Source organism: Kogia breviceps, chromosome 7, assembly GCF_026419965.1.
Source record: "Kogia breviceps isolate mKogBre1 chromosome 7, mKogBre1 haplotype 1, whole genome shotgun sequence".
In the NCBI taxonomy this organism is placed as follows: domain Eukaryota; kingdom Metazoa; phylum Chordata; class Mammalia; order Artiodactyla; family Physeteridae; genus Kogia; species Kogia breviceps.
In genome coordinates, this window is record NC_081316.1 from 76088697 (window position 1) to 76115835 (window position 27139).

A 27139-nucleotide genomic window follows, 5' to 3' on the forward strand; every position below is an offset into this window, starting at 1 on the left:
GTTGCTTATAAATGTTGGAGATTAATCCTTTGTCAGTTGCTTCATTTGCAAATATTTTCTCCCATTCTGAGGGTTGTCTTTTGGTCTTGTTTATGGTATCCTTTGCTGTACAAAAGCTTTTAAGTTTCATTAGGTCCCATTTGTTTATTTTTGTTTTTATTTCCATTTCTCTAGGAGGTAGGTCAAAAAGGATGCTGCTGTGATTTATGTCATAGAGTGTTCTGCCTATGTTTTCCTCTAAGAGTTTGATAGTGTCTGGCCTTACATTTAGGTCTTTAACCCATTTAGAGTTTATTTGTATGTGTGGTGTTAGGGAGTGTTCTAATTTCATACTTCTACATTTAGCTGTCCAGTTTTCCCAGTACCACTTATTGAAGAGGCTGTCTTTTCTCCACTGTATATCCTTCCCTCTTTTATCAAAGATAAGGTGACCGTATGTGTGTGGGTTAATCTCTGGGCTTTCTATCCTATTCCATTGACCTATATTTCTGTTTTTGTGCCAGTACCATACTGTCTTGATTACTGTAGCCTTGTAGTATAGTCTGAAGTCAGGGAGCCTGATTCCTCCAGCTCCATTTTTCATTCTCAAGATTGCTTTGGCTATTCGGGGTCTTTTGTGTTTCCATACAAATTGTGAAATGTTTTGTTCTAGTTCTGTAAAAAATGCCAGTGGTAATTTGATAGGGATCGCATTGAATCTGTAGATTGCTTTGGGTAGTAGAGTCATTTTCAGAATGTTGATTCTTCCAATCCAAGAACATGGTATATTTCTCCACCTATTTGTATCATCTTTAATTTCTTTCATCAGTGTCTTATAGTTTTCTGCATACAAGTCTTTTGTCTCCTTAGGTAGATTTAGTCCTAGATATTTTATTCTTTTGGTTGTAAATGGTAAATGGGAGTGTTTTCTTAATTTCACTCTCAGATTCTTCATCATTAGTGTATAAGAATGCCAGAGATTTCTGTGCATTAATTTTGTATCCTGCTACTTTACCAAATTCATTGATTAGCTCTAGTAGTTTTCTGGTAGCATCCTTAGCATTCTCTATGTATAGTATCATGTCATCTGCAAACAGTGACAGCTTTACTTCTTCTTTTCCTGTTTGGATTCCTTTTATTTCTCTAATTGCTGTGGCTAGAACTTCCAAAACTATGTTGAATAAGAGTGGTGAGAGTGGTCAGCATTGTCTTGTTCCTGATCTTAGTGGAAATGGTTTCAGTTTTTCACCATTGAGAATGATGCTGACTGTGGGTTTGTCATATATGGTCTTTATTATGTTGAGGAAGGTTCCCTGTATGCCTACTTTCTGCAGGGTTTTTATCATAAATGGGTGTTGAATTTTGTCAAAAGCTTTCTCTGCATCTATTGAGATGATCATATGGTTTTCTCCTTCAGTTTGTTGATATGGTGTATCACGTTGATTGATTTGCATATATTGCGTATATTGAAGAATCCTTGCATTCCTGGAATAAACCCCACTTGATCATTGTGTATGATCCTTTTAATGTGTTGTTGGATTCTGTTTGCTAGTATTTTGTTGAGGATCTTTGCATTTATGTTCATCAGTGATATTGGCCTGTAGTTTTCTTTCTTTGTGACATCTTTGTCTGGTTTTGGTATCAGGATGATGGTGGCCTCATAGAATGAGTTTGGGAGTGTTTCTCCCTCTGCTATCTTTTGGAAGAGTTTGAGAAGGGTAGGTGTTAGCTCTTCTGTAAATGTTGTATAGAATTCGCCTGTGAAGCCATCTGGTCCTGGGCTTTTGTTTGTTGGAAGATTTTTAATCACAGTTTCAATTTCAGTGCTTGTGATTGGTCTGTTCATATTTTCTATTTCTTCCTGGTTCAGTGTTGGCAGCTTGTGCATTTCTAAGAATTTGTCCATTTCTTCCAGGTTGTCCATTTTATTGGCATACAGTTGCTTGTGGTAATCTCTAATAATCTTTTGTATTTCTGCAGTGTCAGTTGTTACATCTCCTTTTTCATTTCTAATTCTATTGATTTGAGTCTCCTCCCTTTTTTTCTTGATGAGTCTGGTTAATGGTTTATCAATTTTATTTATCTTCTCAAAGAACCAGCTTTTAGTTTTATTGATCTTTGCTATTGTTTCTTTCATTTCTTTTTCATTTATTTCTGATCTGATCTTTATGATTTCTTTCCTTCTGCTAAATTTGGGGTTTTTTTGTTCTTCTTTCTCTAATTGCTTTAGGTGCAGAGTTAGGTTGTTTGTTCAAGATGCTTCCTGTTTCTTATGGTAGGATTGTATTGCTTTAAACTTCCCTCTTAGAACTGCTTTTGCTGTATCCCATAGGTTTTTGGTCGTCATATCTCCATTGTCATTTGTTTCTAGGTATTTTTTGATTTCCTCTTTGATTTCTTCAGTGATCACTTTGTTATTAAGTAGTGTATTGTTTAGCCTCCATGTGTTTGTATTTTTTACAGATCTTTTCCTGTAATTGATATCTAGTCTCATAGCGTTGTGATCGGAAAAGATACTTGATACGATTTCAATTTTCTTAAATTTGCCAAGGCTAGATTTGTGACCCAAGATATGATCTATCCTGGAGAATGTTCCATGAGCACTTGAGAAAAATGTGTATTCTGTTGTTTGGGGATGGAATGTCCTATAAATATCAATTAAGTCCATCTTGTGTAATATATCATTTAAAGCTTGTGTTTCCTTATTTATTTTCATTTTGGATGATCTGTCCATTGGTGAAAGTGGGGTGTTAAAGTGCCCTACTATGAATGTGTTACTTTCGATTTACCCTTTTATGGCTGTTAGTATTTGCCTTATGTATTGTGGTGCTCCTATGTTGGATTCTTAAATATTTACAATTGCTATATCTTGCTCTTGGATTGATCCCTTGATCATTATGTAGTGTCCTTCTTTGTCTCTTGTAATGGTTTTTATTTTAAAGTCTAATTTGTCTGATATGAGAATTGCTACTCCAGCTTTCTTCTGATTTCCATTTGCATGGAATATCTTTTTCCATCCCCTCACTTTCAATCTGTATGTGTCCCTAGGTCTGAAGTGTGTCTCTTGTAGACAGCATATAGATGGGTCTTGTTTTTGTATCCATTCAGCCTGTCTGTGTCTTTTGGTGGGAGAATTTTATCCATTTACATTTAAGGTAATTATCAATATGTATGTTCCTATTACCATTTACTTAATTGTTTTGGGTTGTTCTTGTAGGTCTTTTCCTTCTCTTGTGTTTCTTGCTTAGAGAAGTTCCTTTAGCATTTGTTGTAAAGCTGGTTTGGTGGTGCTGAACTCTCTCAGCTTTTGCTTGTCTGTAAAGGTTTTAATTTCTCCATCAAATCTGAATGAGATCCTTGCTGGGTAGAGTAATCTTGGTTGTAGGTTTTTCTCCTTCATCACTTTAAATATGTCCTGCCACTCCCTTCTGGCTTGTAGAGTTTCTGCTGAAAGATCAGATGTTAACCTTATGGGGATTCCCTTGTGTGTTATTTGTTGTTTTTTGCTTGCTGCTTTTAATATGTTTTCTTTGTATTTAATTTTTGACAGTTTAATTATTATGTGTCTTGGCATGTTTATCCTTGGGTTTATCCTGTATGGAACTCTCTGTGCTTCCTGGACTTGATTGACTATTTCCTTTCCTATATTAGGGAAGTTTTCAACTATAATCTCTTCAAATATTTTCTCAGTCCCTTTCTTTTTCTCTTCTTCTTCTGGGACCCCTATAATTCGAATGTTGGTGCCTTCAATGTTGTCCCAGAGGTCTCTGAGACTGTCTTCAGCTCTTTTCATTCTTTTTTCTTTATTCTGTTCTGCAGTGGTTATTTCTACTATTTTATCTTCCAGGTCACTTATCCATCCTCCTGCCTCAGTTATTCTGCTATTGATCCCATCTAGAGTATTTTTCATTTCATTTATTGTGTTGCTCATCATTGCTTGCTTCCTCTTTATTTCTTCTAGGTGCTTGTTAACTGTTTCTTGCAATTCGTCTTCTATTTCCAAGATTTTGAATCATCTTTACAATCATTATTCTGAATTTTTTTTCAGGTAGACTGCCTATTTCCTCTTCATTTGTTAGGTCTGGTGTGTTTTTACCTTGCTCCTTCATCTGCTGTGTGTTTTTCTGTCTTCTCATTTTGCTTATCTTACTGTGTTTGGGGTTTCCTTTTTGCAGGATGCAGGTTCGTAGTTCCCATTGTTTTTGGTGGCTGTCCCCAGTGGCTAAGGTTGGTTCAGTGGGTTGAGTAGGTTTCCTGGTTGGGGGAACTAGTGCCTCTGTTCTCGTGGATGAGGCTGGATCTTGTCTTTCTGGTGGGCAGGTCTACATCTGGTGGTGTGTTTGGGGATGTTGGTAGCCTTTTATGATTTTAGGCAGCCTCTCTGCTAATGGATGGGGCTGTAGACCTGTCTTGCTCTTTGTTGGGCATAGGGTGTCTAGCACTGTTTGTTGCTGGTCCTTGAGCGAAGCTGGGTCTTGGTGTTGAGATGGAGATCTCTGGGAGATTTTCGCCGTTTGATATTGCGTGGAGCTGGGAGGTCTCTTGTGGACTAGTGTCCTGAGGTTGGTTCTCCCACCTCAGAGACACAGCCCTGACGCCTGGCTGGAGTGCCAAGAGCCTTTAATCCACACGGCTCAGAATAAAAGCAAGGAAAAATAGAAAGGAAAGAAAGGAAGGAAGAAAGAAAGGAAGGGAGCAAGGAAGAAAGGAAGAGAGGAAGGAAGAAAGGAAGGAAGGAGGGAAGAACTGAAGGAAGGAAGAAAGCAAGAAAGGAAGGAAGGAGGAGAGGAAGAAAGGAAGGAAGGAAGAGAGGAAGAAAGGGTGGAAGGAAGGGAGGAAAAAAGGAAGGAAGGAAGGGAGGAAGAAAGGAAAGAAGGAGGGAAGAAAGAAAGGGAGAAGACAAAATAAAGTAGGATAAAGTATAGTTATTAAAATAAAAAATAGGGGCTTCCCTGGTGGCACAGTGGTTGAGAGTCCACCTGCAGATGCAGAGGACGCGGGTGCCCCGGTCCGGGAAGATCCCACATGTCGCGGAGTGGCTGGGCCCGTGAGCCATGGCCGTTGAGCCTGCACGTCCGGAGCCTGTGCTCCACTACGGGAAAGGCCACAACAGTGACAGGCCCACGTAACGCAAAAAAAATATTAATAATAATAATAATTATTATTATTATTAAGAAAAATTTCTATTAAAAAAAACAGATCGGTCTAACCCTAGGACAAATGGTGCAAGCAAAGCTATACAGACACAATCTCACACAGCAGCACACACATACACACTCACAAAAAGAAAAAAGGGGAAAATAATAGTATATCTTGTTCCCAAAGTCCACCTCCTCAACTTGGGATATTTCGCTGTCTATTCAGGTTTTCCACAGATGCAGGGCACTTCAAGTTGATTGTGGAGCTTTAATACGCTGCTTCTGAGGCTGCTGGGAGAGACCACCCCCTCTCCTCTTTGTTCGCACAGCTCCTGGGGTTCAGATTTGGACTTGGCCCCTCCTCTGCGTGTAGGTCGTCCGAGGGCGTCTGCCCTTCGCTCAGACAGGACGGGGTTAAAGGAGCAGCTGATTCGGGGGCTCTGGCACAGGCCCGGGGGAGGGAGGGGCACGGATGTGGGGCGAGCCCGCAGCGGACGCTGCAGCGGCCCAAGACGCACCACGCGTTCTGCCGGGGAAGCTGTCCCTAGATCCTGGGACCCTGGCAGTGGTGGGCTGCACGGGCTCCTGGAAGGGATGGTGTGGAGAGTGACCTGTGCTCGCACACAGGCCTCTTGGTGGTGGCAGCAGCAACCCTAGCGTCCCACACCCGTCTCTACTGCCCGTGCCGACAGCCGCGGCTCACGCCCGTTCCTGGAGCTCCTTTACAAGGTGCCCTTAATCCCCTCTCCTCGCGCCCCAGGAAGCAAAGAGGCAAGAAAAAGTCTCTTGTTTGTTCGGCAGCTCCGCGCCCGTTTCTGGATCTCCTTTATGCGGTGCGCTCAATCCCCTCTCCTCTCGCACCAGGAGACAAAGAGGCAAGAAAAAGTCTCGTGTCTCTTCGGCAGCTCTACACCCGTTTATAGAGCTCCTTTAAGTGGCGCGCTTAAACCCCTCTCCTCGCACCCCAGGAAGCAAAGAGGGAAGAAAAGGTCTCTTGCCTCTTTGGCAGCTCCAGACTTCAACCGGACTTCCTCCCGGCTAGCCGTGGTGTACTAACCCCTTCAGGCTGTTTTCACTCTGCCAACTCCAGACCTTTCCCTGGGATCTGACTGAGCCTCAGCTCCCGGCCCCCCGCCCGTCCCGGCAGGTGAGCAGACAAGCCTCTCAGGCTGGTGAGTGCTGTTCGGCACCGATCCTCTGCGGGAATCTCTCCACTTTGCCGTCCGCACCCTGTTGCTGCGCTCTCCTCCTTGGCTCCGGAGCTTCCCCCTCCGCCATCCGCAGTCTCCGCCCGTGAAGGGGCTTCTAGTGTGTGGGAATCTTTCCTCCTTCACGGCTCCCTCCCACTGGTGTAGGTCCCGTCCCTATTCTTTGTCTCTATTTATTCTTTTTTCTTTTGCCCTACCCAGGTACGTGGGGAGTTTCTTGCCTTTTGGGAGGTCTGAGGTCTTCTGCCAGCGTTCTGTGGAGAAGTTCCATGTGTAGATGTATTTCTGATGTACCTGTGAGGAGGAAGGTGATCGCCGCGTCTTACTCTTCCGCCATCTTCCTCCCTGGCCTCTTTGTGTCTTCTTTTTGCTCATTCTGGTATCTGTCAGTTCTAGGTCAGTTTTGATTGATTATTGTCCTCATTATGGGTTCCATTTCCCTATCTCTTTGCATGCCTGTTAATCTTTAATAGGATGCCTGACATCCTGAATTTTATTTTGTTGGGTGATGGACATTTCGTATTCCTATAAATCTTCTTGAGCTTCTGAGATTCAGTTAAAGTTACTTTAAAAAGTTTGACATTTTTGGGTCTTGCTTTTATGATTTTTTATGTACCAACAGTAGAGCAGATCCATTCTAGAGCTAATTATTCCCACTACTGAGACAAGACCTTTATGTGTACTCTGTCCAGTGTCCCATGAAATATGAATTTTTCCATTCTGGATGGTGGGAATAGGCACTTTGCCCATCCATGCTTAAACGATGGGTGCTATTTTGTCTAATCTTTTCAGATGGCTCTTTTACAAGCCTGGATGGTTTCCTCATATATCGATACATGCACTGATCAGTACCCTACTGAATTCTCAGAGGAACCCTCTGCAGATATCCGATGTTCCTTCTCTGTGCAGCTCCCTCCTCCCTGGGTTCTGTCCTAAGAACTCTAGCTGCCCTGCTATCCAGAAGTCTCTGCTCTATTTCCTTGTCTAGGGAGTCCTCTAAGCTCCACCTTTGTTCCCCCTCTCTGCACCATGGCCTATAAACTCTCGCAAGGCAGAAAGTGGTGCCAGTAGTAGAGCTCACATTGTTTCCTGCCTTTCAGGGATCTTTGTCCTTAAGTTGCCTGACACCTTAGTGTCTTGCAAGGCAGTTTTTCATATATTTTTTCCAGCTTTTTAAGGTGTTTCAATTTGCAGGGTAAATCTTGGTCCCAAATAAGAGTCTTCTCTATTTATTAATTTTAAATTTTATTACCTTACTGTATTCTCTTATTGTTCATAGTAGTTCTTTTAGTTGATCCGCTTTAGTTTTCCAGGTTATACAGTTATATAATTGGGAAACAATAATAATTTTATCTTCCAGTTTTTGTATCTGTAGTTTCTTTCTTCCGTGTAATTGCTTTTGCTAACATGTCCAGTAAACAATATCGCGATAATGGAACTCTTTTTTTTTTTTTTTTTTTTTTGTGGTACGCGGGCCTCCCACTGCCGTGTCCTCCCCCACTGTGGAGCACAGGCTCTGGACGCGCAGGCCCAGCAGCCATGGCTCATGGGCCAACCTGCTCCGCGGCATGTGGGATCCTCTCGGACCAGGGCACGAACCCACATCCCCTGCATTGGCAGGCGGACTCCCAACCGCTGCACCACCAAGGAAGCCCTGGAACTCACTTTTAATTTAAGAATGGGTGTTATGTTGAATTGTGTCCTGTTTTAAAAATTATGGAATTGATTTTATTACTTTTATAATTATATTTATTAATGTAATTATGTTAATAGATTTCTGTTCCTATTTTGATTTTTGATCAATTGTAAAATATCTAGTTTTTCTTTAATTTTTTTCTCCTTAGGTCCTTTTTTTTTTCATTTTTTCAACTTTCATGATGATGTGCTAAAACTAGTGGGTTTTAAAAAACATTAATTAAAAAAAATTAATTCAGTATGCTAGACATATGAAATTTAATCCTGTCCTAAGGTTCTGGGCCTTTGTGAGGGGTGGGAGGGCTGTGTCGTTACTTCTTTCATAAATTTGTCCTTTTTGTGTACTCTTTCTAAATTTCCTGTTACCTAAGAATTAGAACTCCCATAATTATCTAATTTCCTTACTTGTACCTCTCCCATTTTCCATTTGTATGTCCCTTTTGGGAGCCTACTGGGACAGTGTTCCAGTTTCTTCATTTTTAATTTTCATTATCTCCCTTGTTCTGTAAATGTTCTCTGATATACCAACTCTTCTTCATGATTTTGATCCCTTCATTCTCGTGTGTTTGAAATTTTCTGCTTCTCCTTGTATTGTCTTATGGTCACTGACTCCTTCTTTTTTGTTTGGTCTTCCCTTCATATTTGTGGCATTCATATATACCTAGTGCCACCCATTCATTATCTTTTCCAGGAAATTGTAGGGTAAACCAGTTTTCTGGCTTCCAAAATCTTTTTTTTTTAAATTTTTTAAACATCTTTATTGGAGTATAATCACTTTACAATGGTGTGTTAGTTTCTCCTTTATAACAAACTGAATCACGTATACATACACATATATCCCCATGTCTCCTCCTTCTTGCGTCTCCCTCCCACCCCCCCCATCCCATCCCTCTAGGTAGTCACAAAGCACTGAGCTGATCTCCCTGTGCTATGTGGCTGCTTCCCACTAGCTATCTGTTTTACATTTGGTAGTATATATAAGTCCATGCCACTCTCTCACTTTGTCCCAGCTTACCCTTCCCCCCGCCATGTCCTCAAATCCATTCTCTACTTCTGCATCTTTATTCCTGTCATACCCCTAAGTTCTTCATGACCTTTTTTTTAAAAAAAATTAGATTCCATATATATGTGTTAGCATACAGTATTTGTTTTTCCTTTCTGACTTACTTCACTCTGGATGACAGACTCTAGGTCCATCCACCTCACTACAAATAACTCAATTTCGTTCCTTTTTATGTCTGAGTAATATTTCATTGTATATATGTGCCATATCTTCTTTATTCATTCATCTGTCGATGCACACTTAGGTTGTTTCCATGTCCTGACTATTGTAAATAGAGCTGCAGTGAACATTGTGGTACATGACTGTTTTTGAATTATGGTTTTCTCAGGGTATATACCCAGTAGTGGAATTGCTGGGTTGTATGGTAGTTCTATTTGTAGTTTTTTAAGGAACCTCTATACTGTTCTCCATAGTGGCTGTATCAATTTACATTCCCACCAACAGTGCAAGAGGGTTCCCTTTTCTCCACACCCTCCCCAGCATTTATTGTTTGTAGATTTTTTGATGATGGCCATTCTGACCGGTGTGAGGTGATACCTCACTGTAGTTTTGATTTGCATTTCCCTAAAGATTAGTGATGTTGAGCATCCTTTCATGTATTTGTTGGCTATCTGTATGTCTTCTCTGGAGAAATGTCTGTTTAGGTCTTCTGCCCATTTTTGGATTGGGTTGTTTGTTTTTTTGATATTGAGCTTCATGAGCTGCTTGTATATTTTAGAGATTAATCCTTTGTCAGTTGCTTCATTTGCAAATATTTTCTCCCATTCTGAGGGTTGTCTTTTTGTCTTGTTTATGGTTTCCTTTGCTGGGCAAAAGCTTTTAAATTTCATTCGGTGCTATTTGTTTATTTTTGTTTTTCTTTCCATTTCTCTGGGAGGTGGGTCAAAAAGGATCTGGCTGTGATTTATGTCATAGAGTGTTCTGCCTATGTTTTCACTAAGAGTTTGATAGTGTCTGGCCTTACATTTAGGTCTTTAACCCATTTTGAGTTTATTTTTGTGTGTGGTGTTAGGGAGTGTTCTAATTTCATTCTTTTACATGTAGCTGTCCAGTTTTCTCAGTACCACTTATTGAAGAGGCTGTCTTTTCTCCATTGTATATTCTTGCCTCTTTTATCAAAGATAAGGTGACCATATGTATGTTAGTTTATCTCTCAGCTTTCTGTCCTGTTCCGTTGATCTATATTTCTGTTTTTGTGCCTGTACCATACTATATTGATTACTGTAGCTTCGTAGTATATTCTGAAGTCAGCAAGCCTGATTCCTCCAGCTCCATTTTTCTTTCTCAAGATTGCTTGGCTATTTGGGGTCTTTTGTGTTTACATACAAATTGTGGAATTTTTTGTTCTAGTTCTGTGGAAAACGCCATTGGTAGTTTGATAGGGATTACACTGAATCTGTAGATTGTTTTGAGTAGTATAGTCATTTTCACAATGTTGATTCTTCCAATCCAAGAACATGGTATATCTCTCCATCTGTTTGTATCATCTTTAATTTCTTTCATCAGTGTCTTATAGTTTTCTGCATACAGGTCTTTTAGAACTGCTTTTGCTGCATCCCATAGGTTTTGGATCATCCTGTTTTCGTTGTCCTTTGTTTCTAGGTATTTTTATTTCCTCTTTGATTTCTTCAGTGATCTCTTGGTTATTTAATAGCATATTGTGTAATCTCCATGTGTTTGTATTCTTTACAGTTTTTTTCCTCTAATTGATATCTACTCATAGCGTTGTGGTTGGAAAAGGTACTTGATACGATTTCAATTTTCTTAAATTTACCAAGGCTTGATTTGTGACCCAAGATATGATCTATCCTGGAGAATGTTCCGTGAGCACCTGAGAAGAAAGTGTATTCTATTGTTTTTGGATGGAATGTCTTATAAATATCATTTAAGTCTATTTTGTTTAATGTGTGGTTTAATGCTTGTGTTTCCTTATTTATTTTCATTTTGGATGATTGGTCCATTGGTGAAAGTGGGATGTTAAAGTCCCCTACTATGATTGTGTTACTGTCGATTTCCCCTTTTATGGCTGTTAGCATTTTTTTTATGTATTGAGGTGCTCCTATGTTGGGTGCATAAATATTTACAATTGTTACATCTTCTTCTTTGATTGATCCCTTGATCATTATGTAGTGTCCTTCTTTGTCGCTTGTAATAATCTTTATTTTAAAGTCTATTTTGTCTGATATGAGAATTGCCATTCCAGCTTTCTTTTGCTTTCCATTTGTGTGGAATATCTTTTTCCATCCTCTCACTTTCAGTATGTATGTGTCCCTAGGTCTGAAGTGGGTCTCTTGTAGACAGCATACATACAGGTCTTGTTTTTTTTTTTTTTTTTTTTTAATATAAATTTATTTATTTATTTTTGGCTGTGTTGGGTCTTCGTTTCTGTGCGAGGGCTTTGCTAGTTGCGGCGAGCGGGGGCCACTCTTCATTGCAGTGCGCGGGCCTCTCACTGTCGTGGCCTCTCTTGTTGCGGAGCACAGGCTCCAGACGCGCAGGCTGCACAGCTGTGTCTCACGCGCCTGGTTGCTCTGCAGCATGTGAGCATTAGCCCAGACCAGGGCTCGAAGCCATGTCCCCTGCATTGGCAGGCAGACTCTCAACCACTGCACCACCAGGGAAGGCCCCAGGTCTTGTTTTTGTGTCCATTCAGCCAGTCTATGTCATTTGTTTGGAGCATTTAATCCATTTACATTTAAGGTAGTTATCGATATGTATGTTCCTATTACCATTTTCTTAATTGTTTTGGGTTTGTTTTTGTAGGTCTTTTCCTTCTGTTGTGTTTCCTGCCTAGAGAAATTCCTTTAGCATTTGTTTTAAAGCAGGTTTGGTAGTGCTGAATTCTCTTAGCTTTTGCTTCTCTGTAACGGTTTTAATTTCTCCATCGAATCTGAATGTGATCCTTGCTGGGTAGAATAATCCTCATTGTAGGTTTTTCCCTTTCATCACTTTAAATATGTCCTGCCACTCCCTTCTGGCTTGCTAAGTTTCTGCTGAAAAATCAGCTGTTAACCTTATGGGGATTCCCTTGTATGTTATTTGTTGCTTTTCCCTTGCTGCTTTTAATAATTTTTTCTTTGTATTTAATTTTTGGTAGTTTCATTAATATGTGCTTCATTGTGATTCTCTGGATTTATCGTGTACGGTACTCTCTGTGCTTCCTGGACTTGATTGACTATTTCCTTTCCCATGTTAGGGAAGATTTCGACTATAATCTCTTCAAATATTTTCTGAGACCCTTTCTTTTTCTCTTCTTCTTTTGGGACCCCTATAATTTGAATGTTGGTGCATTTAATGTTGTCCCAGAGGTCTCTGTGACTGTCCTCAATTCTTTTCATTCTTTTTTCTTTATTCTGCTCCTTGGCAGTTATTTCCACCATTTTATCTTCCAGTTCACTTATCCATTCTTCTGCCTCAGTTATTTTGTTATTGATTCCTCCTAGAGTACTTTTAATTTCAGTAATTTTGTTGTTCATCACTTTGTTTGCCCTTTAGTTCTTCTAGATCCTTGTTAAATGTTTCTTGTATTTTCTCCTTTCTGTTTCCAAGATTTTGGATCATCTTTACTGTCATTACTCTGAATTCTTTTTCAGGTAGCTTGCCTATTTCATCTTCATTTATTTGGTTTTTTAGGTTTTTACCTTGTTCCTTCATCTGTAGCAATTTTTTTTGTCTTTTTTTTTTTTTTTTTAATGGGTGGTGCTGTAATCTTGTCTTAATGGTTGTTTGGCCTGAGACATGCAGCACTGAAGTTTGCAGGCAGTTAGATAGAGCTGGGTCTTGGTGCTGAGATGAGGACCTCCAGGAGGTCTCAGTCCAATTGATATTCCCTGGGGTCTGAGGTTCTCTGTTACTCCAGCAGTTTGGACTTGGAGCTCCCACCATAGGAGCTCAGGCCCGACCGCTGACCTGGGAACTACGATCTCTCAAGCTTGTGGCTCTGTAAGAGAAAAAAAAAAGGAAGAAAGAAAGAAAAAAGGAACAGTACAATATTAAAGAATAAGAACAAAATAAAATTAGAAAGATAAAAAATATATTAGGAAAAATAAAAGTATAATTAAGACAACTGCAGCAAGGTAAAATAAAACCACATCAGAAAAAAGAAAAAAAAATGTGGGTGGAGCAATAAGCCAAAAGGAGAGCTCACTAAAAAAATTATAAAGAATAAAATAAAATTTGAAAAATAAAAGATTTATTAGGAAAAATAAAAATATAAAAGAATCAACAGCAATGAATCAACAAGGTAAAACAGAACCCCAATATGAAAGAGGAAAAAGGAAAAGGGAAAAAAAAAAAGCCTTTGCTGTGGGGGTGCACTTTAGGCAGGGGTGGAACTTAGGCAGGAGTATGGTTTAGGGTGGGGTGGGACCTAGGCAAGGAGGTTGGGGGGGTGGGGGGGTTGGTTGAACAGGGGGCGGGGCTTAGGCGAGGCGACTTTCCAGTATGGGGCGGGTTCTCTGCTTAATACCTGTGCAGAAGGGGAGAGGCAGCACATGGAAAGGAGGGCCTCTGGTGTGTGGGTGGGGTTTAGGCCCAGCGTGCTGGAAGGGGTCTCCAAGTGTAGAGGTAGGGCCCTGGGTGGGGGTGTAGGGGTGGGGCTTTGGCTCTGCGTGGCAGGAGGGAGGCTCCAAGGGCAGAGGACTAGCCCAGCCGGCTCCCTGTTGACTAAGTGGACAGAGAAAGCATTGGCCCCGTTCCCTTCCATTCCTCTATGCCCCTCACCCTCTGTCTCCCCCAGGGTCTACCCCCGTTACCGCTGGACCCCTAACCATGGTCCCGTTGGGTGTAGGACCTCCTCCCCTCTCCCAGCCACCCCTCAGGGGTGCGGATCCCAGAGGTCCAGCCTTACTTTTGCCCCCCTCATCCCACCCTCCCACTCCCTCAGGACCTGAGTGGCTGGAGGGGGCCTAGGTGGGCAGAGGATCTAGCCCAGGATCTCAGCAGGTTTTTGAGTGTCCAAGTGGGAAGGGGAAGCCTGGCCACACTCCCTTTTGATCCTCTGCCCTCCCAGTGGTTCCTCAATTTATCTGTTCAGGTGTGGGAGCCCTTCCCCTCCCCCAGCCGCCCCTCAGGGGCGCCAGTCCCTTCCTGCCCCCACCTCTCCTCCCCCTTCACTTCCCCCCCATGCCCCACCTCCTACCCGATTGCTGGGGGTTCCTCCCATTCCCTTAGGTGTCTGTGGTCCCCCACCCGTGCGTGGTAAGTGCCCTAGTTGTGAGAAGGCTCCAATTCCGCATGTCCTCCTAGTACGCCATCTTGACTACCCCTCCTCCCCACCCCCGAAGGTGGTTTCTTAACCACTTCACCACCAGAGAAGTCCCTCTAATTGTCATTTTAAACCTGTTATCTTCTTTCATATTACTTTGCTGTTTGTATTTTTTTAATTGCAATTTTAGAGGGTTTTCAGGAGCTCTTGGAGGTAAACTCATTTGTTTTATCTGCCATGCTTAACTAGAAGTCATTAATAACTTTTCTTTTGCTCTTGGAATTGTTTTAAATTTGTAAATCATGTACAGTTGTATTTTTTCAAAACTTGGATGTCAGAAGCTATTCTAAACATTCATTTTTCTCTGTGGAGTTTGCTTCTTGAAATTTTTATATTTAGAGGCTTATGTGTAGGGCTCTTCATGAGACTGATATGCCAAAATGTTCAAAACTTGAGAGATTAGGTTAGTTCATCCTGTAACTTTGAGAACACATTAAAGTTATGAATAAGATCTTTTTAGAAATTACTTGTTGCTTATCTCAAGGAGAGCTGTTGATTTTTATATGTTCTTATATCTGGCTACATGACTAAACTCTTATTCACTCAAACAATATTTAGTCAGTTTGCTTGGATTCTCTAGGCAGGCAAATCATATTATCTTATACATAAAGTTTTATTATACTGATGAGGACAGTGTAATGTTGTATAGTAGTAATAAAATATCTGACTAAAATATCTACTAAAAGCATTATAGGTGACCCATTTAAATTGTTTCATTTAAAGCGGATTGTTTTCAATAGTCTTTTAAAAGTATACTTCATCAAAAGCTGTCCACTAAAATTAGGTACATGTGTATGATACCCATTATTCTGTGGATAACAAAATATTTGAAAGTTTCCCAACTCTTAGATTGGCTTCTCTTCCAAAGTCTTAAAACCACTGTGTTTTCTCTGAACTTTTGAAAAATATCTGTCTAAAGTATAGAGCACACACCTGACGTTATCATGGCCTGGCTTGGCAATGGAATTCAGTATCTTAAGGCTTCTCTTACGTTATTTCACAAGTCAATTCTTTGGTCAGAATATAGTTGATAATAACATTTCTTTGTTATCACTTCTTTTGTGTCCTTTTTAGAACTCTATCAGTAAAACAAAATAATTTTGGGGTTGCCTAACCTTTAAAAAGGAATTCAAGGGCAATTAAACATTTTTTGTGCTCATTTTGGTTGTGCTCTACAAAACCAGTTCTTCCCCAAAAACATAATGAGACATGCCTGGGAAGATTTATATAATACCATGCTTATCCCAGAATTATTAAGAAAAAAAATTGTGAACAACATAAACAACCCACAGTAGGGAATTGGTTATGTTGTGGTGCTTACCTATATGCTGGTGTAATATTCAGTCATTAAAAATAATTTTCTTAAAAATATGTAGGTACATGGGAAAATGCACATGTTACAGAAGGTGGAGAAAAGCAGGACTTATAACTGTATGTATAATATATCCCATTTTATGTAACAAGTACATCCAGAGATAAATGGTTGCAAGGGAAGGTTGTATGTTAAAGAACTTAGTTCATTTTCATTTTTTCTTTTCTGATTTTTCTACAGTAAATTCATATTAACATAAAATAATATCCACAAGGTGATATACAAAGATAATTCAGCAGTGAGAAGACACAGTTTGTAGAGATACAGAGGCTTGAATTCTAGTCCTGCTTTTATCACACACTAGCTGTATCACCTTAACGTCTCATAGCCTTGGTTTCATCATTTGTAAAATAAATCTTGTGGGATACAATTATATATAAAGTGTTTCACAAATATGAGGGATTATTGGCACTTATCTTTTATTTGCAGATGGGTGGCCTGTTTGTACATGATCTACTTCATACATTTGGGCAATTAAAGAAACAAGCAAGTAAACAAAATTGGTATTTGTAACACATTAAATGTGGAGCCTAAAAATGTCTGTCACTTCTAACCTTGCACCCTTGAGGTATCATTTGTTTCCAAGGTCTTGAAGAAAACTGGAACTGAATGAAGACAGATAACATCCTGAAAAGGAATCCCCATATTGGCTGTTCCCAGATATGTTGTAAAATTTTTATGAGCATGATCTGTGGGAAATGATGAGAGTCAGGTGGAAGGGAATAGTCAAAAAACATACATTGTTGCATATACACTCATATATTTATGAAACAGACATATATATGGTATATCCATTGATAGTATCACTCCAAATAGATGTGTTTCCTCAGTGACTTGGAAAAGGAGGGCAAAATGTAGGCCAGTCAGTTATGACAGTCAATTCTAAACAGTTTAGGTTTTGCACCTGTGATAGCATTTTTTTCCCGTTTGCCAGTAAAGACACTGGGGAGAGCAAAATCCTGATTTTTATCCTGTTTGTTTAATGCTTATCATTCTGCTTACTATCTTTTAGTGACTACTCTGTTTCCAGCTGTCTAAACATTCTCTCACATTCCTGTCAGAAATGTGACTCGAGCTCAGGTTCAAGAAATGCAGTGTCCACTCCCTCATTGTTTTTTTTTTTTTTTTTTTCTGGCCACACTGTGAGGGGAATCTTAGTTCCCCGACCAGGGATCTAACCCAGGCCCTCAGCAGTGAGAGCACGGAGTCCTAACCACTGGACCAACATGGAATTCCCCTCTCATTGTTTATTACTTTCTCAGCACGCTTTTAGTTAAGATTTGGAATGATTAAACCAGCTAGCATTATTATATTTCAAATCCAAATCCTATGAGGAGTACTTCTCATTAATAGTGGGATCATCTCCTGATACACCAAATTCGATTATTACTTAATCTTATGATACAGTGAATTTGAAAAGTAGACATTTAACTAGAGGTTAAGGCCGTTTCTTTTCATCCATTGAAAAAACATTTCCGTAAACTCAGTTATGTGAGCTATTGTTTATTTATTAAGTGTGTATTAATATATTTCATTTGAGAATGCAACATCAAAATTTCTTATGAAGTATGATTCTAATAATATTACTGCATAGTATAAGATAATTCCTTTACGTAGCTGTATTTTTATGTATGAAATAAAGGGTCTCGTGTAACCAGTGTAACCAACTATCTTGGCAGCTTCTTTGTGAAAAATTTAGTAAAAAATATCTGACCAGGCCTAGCATGAATTACCATTACTATCTTAGTTGTGGTCACATTAAGCTTAGTTTTGAAGAAGTACTTATTGAATCCAAAAAGAGGATCCTTGGAATTTCCCAGAAGTTTTACTGTTAATACTTTTAAAATCAGAATTCCTGTTATAATGTAAACTTGGGGAAATGAGGCCATTTAAATAACTAAGGAGGTCTTCCTACCTAAACTCTCATATTCTCCTTCTGGATGTTATGTGTTTATTTTTTTCTATGAGAAGGAATTTTTTTACAGCCTTCTTTTTGTTAAAGGGACACCTTTAATTTTTTTAAGTAGAGGTTGAACAGTAAAATGTAGTTTAGTGAGCTGTAAATTTATAGATGTGTATGAAGGTCTTGGAAAATATTGAGTGACTGTTATCCCAAGAACCTTCTACAACATTTCACCTTTGAGAGATCATTAAAATTAGTCACAGTAATGCTATTGACAACTTTTATTATTCTGTAATATTTTTATTATATTCACTGTATGTGTAAAGCATTTGAGAAAAGTAAGCATGAGTTGATTTTTCTAGTTTTAGCAGCAAAATATCTGATTGCTTATTAAAGTAATATATTCGCTTACAAAAGTTAATATGTTATTTGTGAACACTTTTCTGTGATGGGTACCTTTGATTTGAGAAATCAGTAAAGTTGGTTGAGTTGGAACTAACATAAAGAGATTTAGTTTAATCCTTACTGAAAACCTATAGTTTCATTTAAATTATGTGAAAATATATAGTTGTTATTCTATGGTGTATAGCTTTTAGTACCGTTTGCCAAGCCTAATGAGCAACTGTGATAATGAATGGCAGACCTCTAAGAGAATGCGATTATTTGCTATTAATTCACAGAACTGATTCACCTTATATCAGAAGATTTGTTTGTCGAATGAGTAGACCTGATGACACAGGCTCTGTATCATTATATTATTTCATACCCAAGCTCAGACATGGTATTTTGAAAGACGGTTCTGGGTTTTGTTAAACCCGGAAGTTTAACCTGTTAAAGCTCCCAGGTTCCGCCAAAGATTATACCTTTCTGCTACCTAAGTAGCTTAAGCCAAGGCTAGTTACACATTAACATGCATTCTTACTAGAATAGCAAGTCTCATACTTTGGGGTCTCACACTTTATACTCTCACAGATGACTGAGAATCTGCAAAGAGTTTTGTTTATGTAGTTTTATCTATTAATTTTTATGTTAGAACTGACAACTAGAAAAATTTATGCTATTTATTTATTTTAAAAAGGACAGTAAACCATTGCATATTAAATAGCATATTTTTTGAAAAAATAACTATTTTCCATAACAAAAAAGATAGGGAAAAGAATGGTTTTGTTTTCTATTTTTGTAAATATCATTGATATTGGCTTAATAAAAGACAGCTGGATTCTCATACCTGCTTCTACATTCATGCTTTTACATTACGTTGTTTTGGTTGAAGTATATGAAGAAAATCAGGTCTCACGAATATGTAGTTGGAAAGAGTATTTTTATAGCCTTTTCAGATACTTATGGAAACGCTTGTTTGAATACTACACCAACACTCAACAAATAATAATAATATCTTAAAGGCTAGTTGCAATGTGAGATATATAAATGCATCAATGAACTTTTTTTTACTCTGCTACAACAAAATCTATTGATTGGCTTTGCACTTTGAAAGATCTTTCATCCATGCATGATTTTATAACATCATGCATTAGTCATTTGGCAAATAGGGATCAATGAGTTATGCAGATCTTCCAAATGTTGACACATATAGTATTTAAAATATTACATTAGTTAATAATACTGTCATATTAATCAGGAATGCAAAGCTGTCAGGCTCATGATGGTGCTTGAAAGTTCATTTTATCATTGGTAACAAACAGTCTCAGATCTCTATCTTGAAGTGACAGGCACATTTCATTCATTTGAGACAATGTCTACCAAATACATAAGACTGTATAAGCATGTTTGTCAGTTATTCTTTCAAGTAAAAAATGGTGTTCTTGGGGGGAAAAAAGAGAACAGTTCAGCTCACAACTTAAACATCTACACAAGTAGTTTTTCTCTAAACAACTGTCATACTTCTATATGCAGCAAAAGTGCTTTATGTGTATTTACTCTTTGAAACAGAATATTTTAAAAGCTGTATACTCAAGGGTCAAGTTACAATGAAATTAAAATGTTTATTGCTTCATCAAGGAAATTATTAACGGAAACTTTTTTTTTTTAACTGCAAATGTGTAGCTTTGAAGAATACAGTGACTACAAGTATAGTTTGGTGCTGCCTCGTTGATTACTGTTAAGTTACCAGCAACTTTACCCACCATTACTTTTCCACCATTAATGTAAATGTCAACAAAGTGAAAAAAACAACCAGTTCTTAGTATTAATATGATAATAGTTTTGACCACCGGGACTCCTGTGATTCTGTGTACCACACTTTGAGGGCTACCTTTCTAGAATGAAAAAGGCCTATGGTGGCCACAGGAAAGCCAAAGATGTAAAGTTATAGAACTTAGATAAATGAATTGTTGAGGGAGAAATATACATGTAAACAAATTGACAAGTCAACTTTTCTGTACCAGATTAGTAAAATATATAAGTTCTAGTGCTATTATATAGGAAGAAAAGGTTATTATAATTACTTATTATAGTAAGAATGTATAAAACAGTTTGGAACACATGAGTGGAACTGCTTGATTCTTTGGTTTGGAGGGGGCTAGGGAAACTGGGGAGCTTCAGAGAAGACTTCACAGAATAAGTGATACTGAAGTGCTCAATAAATATTTGTTCAATGAATTACTATTTCAAAACACAAATGTAGTAGAGAAAAATATTTTCACTTAACTAATTAATGTGTCCTTAAGGTTTTCATGCTCTTTTTTTATGTATTCCTTATGATGTCTGCTCAAGGAAATGAGTCTGGTAGAATTTTTCATTTGGTAGAGAAGCTATGAAAGTGATTAATGTGTCTCTCTAAATGTAGGAAGTCATCCAAATATTACTTTTTCGATGTCTCTTTAGACTGAGTCAAGGAGTCAATGAGGCAATGAAAGGAGAGGCAGGAAAAAACTAGTAAAGAAGGGGAAAGAAAGTGTTATAGCTGTGATGATAGAAACTAAGGTTAGGTCAAAGGAGGTAATAATCATAATAACTAACACTTACCACGGAATTATATGGCAAAGGCTATTCTGAGTACTTTTCATGTGTTACCTTGTGTGAGCTTCCCAAGAGTACTAGTAGATAGGTACTAATATTCTGCCTTTTACAAATGAGGAAACTAAGGCAGTGAGAGGTTAAATAAAGTGCTCCAAATTACACAGTTATTAAGCAGGGTAACAGAAGGTAATCTGGCACAGAGAGCTGCTGTAGTGGTGAGCTCCTTTCTATTTCTATTCCATCTCTTCAACAGTATTGTTATCCAGATATTTTTTTCTTCATGTTTTTAGAGATAGACTTTACTTTTTAGAGTACTTTTAGAGTCACAGCAAAATTGAGCAGGAAGTACGAAGAATTCATATATATTCTCTGTTCCCCAAACACACAACTTTCCACAATATCAGTATCCCCCACCACAGTGGTACATTTGTTACAGTCAATGAATGAACTTACATTGGTCACATCATTATCAACCAAAGTCTGTAATTCACCTTAGGTTTCACTCTTAGTGTACATTCTAAAGGTTTTGACAAATGCATAAGAAAATGTATCCACAGTTACAGTATTATACAGAATAGTTTCACAGCTCTAAAAAGCCTTTAAATTCTGCCTATTTATGTCTCCCCAACCCTAGGCAACTACTAATCTTTTTGCTCTCCATAGCTGTGCATTTTCCAGAATGTTAAGTAGTTGGACTTTTACCACGTGTAGCCATTTCAGACCGGCGTCTTTCACTTAGTAATGTGCATTTATGTTTCCTCCATGTTCTTTCATGGCTTGATAGCTGATTTCTTTTTAGCACAATAAAGTATTCTGTCACCTGGATGTGCCTTCACCTACTGAAGGACATCTTGGTTACTTCCAAGTTTTGGCAATTATGAATAAAGCTGCTATAAACAGCCATGTGCAGGTTTTTGTGTAAACATATATTTTCAACTCCTTCGGGTAAATAGCTGAATTGTATGGTAAGAGTATGTTTACTTTTGTAAGAAACTGGCGCACTGTGTTCCAAAGTGGCTGTACCATTTTGCATTCCTACCAGCGATAAATAAGGATTCCTGTTGCTCTATGTTCTTGTCAGCATTTGGCATTGTCATTGTTTTGTATTTTGGCCATTCTAAGAGGTATGTAATGGTATCTTGTTGTTTTAATTTGCTTCCTTTATGAAATATGATATTGAACATCTTTTCATTTGCTTATTTGCCACCTTTATATCTTTTTTGGAGAGGTATCTATTCAGATCTTTTGCCCCCTTTTTAATTGGGTTGCTCACTTTCTTATTGTTGAGTTTTAAAAACTCTTTGTATGTTTTAGATGACAGTACATTATCAGATATGTGTTTTGCAAATATTTTCTCCCAGTCCTTAGCTTGTCTTCTCATTTTCTTGACAGTGTCTTTCACAGAGCAGAAGTTTTAAATTTTAATGAAGTCTAGCTTATCAGTTATTCCTTTCCTGGTTCATGATTTTGGTGTTGTATCTAAAAAGTCATTGCCAAAACAAAGATCACCTAGGTTTTCTCCTTTGTCATCTTCTAGGAGTTTTATAGTTTTGTGTTTTATATTTAGGTGTATGGTCCACTTTGAGTTGATGTTTGTGAAGGGTGTAAGGTCTGTGTCTAGATTCATATTCTTGTATATGAATATCTAGTTGGTCCAGCACCATTTGTTGAAAAGACTATTTTTTCTCCATTGTATTGCTTTTGCTCTGTTGTCAAAGTTCAGTTGATTATATTTGTGTGGTCTGTTTCTGGGCTTACCATTCTGCTTAATTGATCTATTTGTCTTTTCGTTGACTGGTACCACACTGTCTTGATTACTGTAGCTTTATAATAAGTCTTGAAGTCAGATAGTGTCACTCTTCCAACTTTGTTCTCCTTCAATATTGAGTTGGCTATTCTGGGTCTTTTGCCTCTCCATATAAACTTTAACATTAGTTTATCAACATCCATAAAATAACTTGCTGGAATTTTGTTTGGAATTGCATTGAATCTGTAGATCACACTGGAAGAATTGAAACTTGACAATATTGAGTCTTCCTATTGATGAACATTGGAATTGCTCCCTCTTTCTCTCTACTTAGTTCTTTGATTTCTCATCAGAGTTTTGTAATTTTTCTTATATAGATCTTGTACATAATTTATTAGGTTTATACCTAAGTATTTCATTTTTGGGGGTGCTAATGTATGAAGATGGTATTGTGTTTTTAATTTCAAGTAACAGTTCATTGTTGGTGTATATAGGAAAGCAGTTGGCTTTTGTATATTAACCTTGTATCCTGGAAACTTGCTGGAATTGCTTATTACTTTCAGGTTTTCTACATAGAGAATCATGTCATTTGGGAACAAAGACAGTTACATGTCTTCCTTCCTAATCTGTAAACCTTTTATTTCCTTGTTTTGGCTAATTGAATTAACTAGGACTTTCAGTACAATATAGAAAAGGTGTGATAAGAGGTGACATCCTTGCCTTGTTCCTAATCTTAGCTAGAAAGCTTCTAGTTTCTTATGATTAAGTATGATGTTATCTGTAGGTTTTTGGTGAATGTTCTCTGTCATGTCAAGGAACTTCCCCTCTATGCTTAGTTTGCTGAGAGTTTTTATCATGAATGGGTGTTAGATTTTCTCAAATGCTTTTTCTGTATCTATTGATATGATCATGTACTTTTTCTTGTTTAGCTTCTTGATGTGATTAATTGACTTTCAATGTTGAACCAGCCCTGCATACCCAAAATGAATCTTATTTGGTCATGGTTTGTAATTCTTTTCATACATCGCTACATTCAATTTGCAAATATTTTGTTGAGGATTTTTGCATCTGTATTCATGAGAGATATTGATGTATAGTTTTATTGTAATTTCTTTTTCTGGGTTTGGCATTAGGGTAATGCTGCCTTTATGGGATGAGTCAGAAAGTATTTCCTTGGCTTCAGTCTTCTGGAAGAGATTGTAGAGAATATTTTAGTTTCATCCTTCAGTGTTTGGTAGAATTCACCATGAACCCATTGTGGCATGATACTTTCTTTCTATTTTGGAAGATTATTAATTATTGATTCATTTTCTTTAATAGATAAGAGCCTATTCAGATTGTCCACTTCTTGTGTGAGTCTTATCAGATTATGTCTTTCAAGAAATTGGTTCATTTTATCTAGATAATCAAATTTGTGGGCACAGAGTTATGCATAGTATTCCTTTATTATCTTTTTAATGTCCACAGGATCTATAGTGATGTCTCTTCTTTCATTTCTGATATTAGTAATGTATATCTTCTTTTTTATTTTTAGTTTGTTTGGCTAGAGACTTATGATTTTAATGTTTTTTTCAAAGAACTAGCTTTAGGTTTTGTTGCTTTTCTCTATTGATTTCCTATAATAGATTTCACTGATTTCTGCTCTAATTTTATTATTTCTTTTCTTCTACTTACTTTGGATTTAATTTGCTCTTCTTTTCCTAGTTTCCTAAGATACAGCTTAGATGACTGATTTTAGATTTTTCTTCTGCTCTATGAATTCAGTGCTATAAAATTCCCTCTAAGCACTGCTTTTGCTGAATCCCACAAATGTTAAGCTGTATTTTCATTTTCATTTAGTTCAAAATATTTGAAGGGCTTCCCTGGTGGCGCAGTGGTTGAGAGTCCACCTGCCGATGCAGGGGACATGGGTTCGTGTCCCGGTCTGGGAGGATCCTACATGCCACGGAGCGGCTGGGCCCGTGAGCCATGGCCGCTGAGCCTGCGCATCCGGAGCCTGTGCTCTGCAATGGGAGAGGCCACAACAGTGAGAGGCCCGCGTACCGCAAAAAAAAAAAAAAAAAAAAAAAAAAAAAAAAAAAAAAAATATATATATATATATATATATATATATATATATTTGAAAATTTCTTTTGAGATTTTTGTCTTTGATCCATGTATTACTTGGAAGTGTGTTGTTTAATCTCTGAGTATTTGGGGATTTTTCAGCTATCTTTATGTAATTGATTTTTAGTTTAATTTTATTGTGGTCTGGGACATGCATTATATGATTTCTATTCTTTTAAATACATTAAAGTGTATTTTATAGCCCAGAATGTGGTCTGTCTTGATGAACAAGATATCTTTTTCATTGTACTGAATTGAAGAATCTTAGATTAATGACGATATTTTAAATTAATTCTTTTTCCTGTCCATGGTAGATACTGAGCACTTTATCTTCAACTTATTTCATGATTTGTTCTAATGGTGCAAAGTTTTCATCTTAGTGCTCTGTTCCTACATATGCCAACCCCGCTCTCAGAATGAGTGGCATCTGTGGAAAATCTAGGCTGTCTTCATAAAATGCATATGCACATTAGTGAAAGTATTCTACATCATGAATCTGTAAGTTATTTTAAAAAAATATTGGCTGAAGTAACATATCACATCTGGAAATTTTTTTAAATGGGGAGACATTTCTCAGGGATTTATAACTAATAAATTTACCTTATACTTTTAAGATGTGACAATTTTTTTTTTTCTATCTCATTTAGTTTTGTCAGCCTGGAGGGTGGCAGCTGTCCAGAGAGAGGAAGCAGCCAACGTTTTTTGTGGTGGTCCTGACAGATATTGACTCAGATCGACATTACTGCTCATGCCTAACCTTTTATGAGGCAGAGATCAATCTTCAGGTACAGCAACTTTTCTAGCCAAATTACAGCCAAAGAGACACCATTTAGGAATTTTTTATTATGCCATATTTGTTTTTGTTAGAATAGCAATTTTGAGTTCTATGAGCTACTTTAAAATGACTGAGGTACTATATTGTTAAAGAAGAAAGCAAGAAGGTAAAGTTATTTTCCAAGTCTAATTGTTCTTCTTTAAAATATTGTTCATAATCTGCATACTTCTAAGAATAGCATCTCTGCAAATTGGTTTATTAAGAAGATTTGTATCCTCTCATGATGAACCTGTGGTTATTCCCTTTCAGTCTTTCTCCTGAGGTGTCTTTCACAGAATATAGAGCATTTAATCAGAATGTTTATAAATCACTTATCACAATGCTTGATATTATTTTTTAAGTGCTGAAGTAACTGTTAACTCATTATTATTAGTGGTGGTAGTATCAAAATGATGGGACTGACATTAATAGGCTAGAACTGTAGAAATAAAAAATACTGGGTCTTTCCGAGAATTAGCTGGGGTTCTCTCAGTTTCAGACAACTGGATCTACTGTCTCTAATTTATTCAGAAAAGGATTTATGAGAAAGTATTGGGTAGTTTATGTAATTTCATGGGTAAGGGGTGAGTAGGGAACCAGTTCTGTGTACTAAGAACTGCCTAGCTTGGGGCTATTCATACTTTTTCAACCTTTTATCATTTGACACTTATGATGTTGGGTACCAGACAATACAACCTTCACAATAATCACACTAAAAAAATCCATTCTCCCATGTGTAGCCACTGTCACACATTGGTGACTTCTGCTTTAAGTGTCATATGGGTTGTTTCCTTGCGTCAGTCAGATTGCATGCAGATCTCCCCCACCAAAGGAATCAGAAAAACTTTGTTGTTGTTGTTATTTGTTTGTTTGTTTTACTTTCAAGGCCTTATAGTATGAGAAGGAAACTATAAAACAGTTTGCAGGATGTTGAGTGAGCCAATTGCATTATCTGCTGTGCTTTCTGCTACATACAGATGAATGAGTATCACCTCCAGGGAAAAGGATTGGCTTGCTTTCTGAAATGACCTCACAAAGGAGCATTTGTTATTTTTGTTATTTTAATTAAATGCCAAGATCTGAATTTTCTGGATGCAGAAATTTAATTTTTCAGTACAAGAGGAGACAAACCACCTTTCATGGTACAGACTCACATTATCCAAGTTCATTAGACTGATGTATTAAAACCAGCATGCTAGCTTTTTAATTTACAGTGATAAGTTAAAAGGTTATGTAGAACAAAATATATATTATCTATATTATCAGCACATTTTCTCCTTGTTGTCAGATCTTTGTGGGAAGCCATATCAAAATCAGAAGCATTTTGATTGTGGAATCAAACTAAGGTATATTTGATGTCAAATATTTAACACCTGCCAGATTAACACAGCCCATTGTTTATACAGTTGACCCTTGAACAACATGGGCTTGAACTGCATGAGTCCACTTATACACAGATTTTTTTCACTAACTATATACTACAGTACTGCGTGATCCATAGTTGGTTGAATATGTGGATGCAGTGGGCCAACCGTAAAGTTACTATATGGATTTTCGACTGCACAGAGGGGTTGGCGCCCCTAAATCCTGCATTGTTCGGGGCCAAATGTTTTTGAAATTAGGGATTATGTTGTCAATTCAGACAGAAAACTTAGATGTCTATGATTTTAGTCATTTCTGTCCTGATTAGTGTTCAGGTGGATGTTGCCAACAAATAGCCAATCCAATTCCCATCTTGGTCAATTCAGTCTAAATAAGAAAGAATGTTCTCTTGTTGAGAGCCTTGCTATCTTTTTCAGGTGACCTTTCATTTCTCTGTTGATCTTTTGAACATAAGTCAGTGCTGAGAATGCAGTATTTTCTTTTATT

At 37.7% G+C, this 27139-nt stretch overlaps 1 protein-coding gene across 5 annotated transcripts in view; it reads left to right on the forward strand.

Annotated features, from left to right (window-relative positions):
• Window positions 1–27139, forward strand: part of SBF2 (SET binding factor 2) — a 502981-nt gene that overhangs the window by 206016 nt on the left and 269826 nt on the right. For all 5 annotated transcript variants that reach the window (XM_067038634.1, XM_059069141.2, XM_067038638.1 and 2 more), the window contains exon 3: window positions 25104–25241. In XM_067038634.1, the coding sequence (XP_066894735.1) occupies window positions 25104–25241 (138 nt within the window). The remainder of the gene's footprint in view (window positions 1–25103; window positions 25242–27139) is intronic.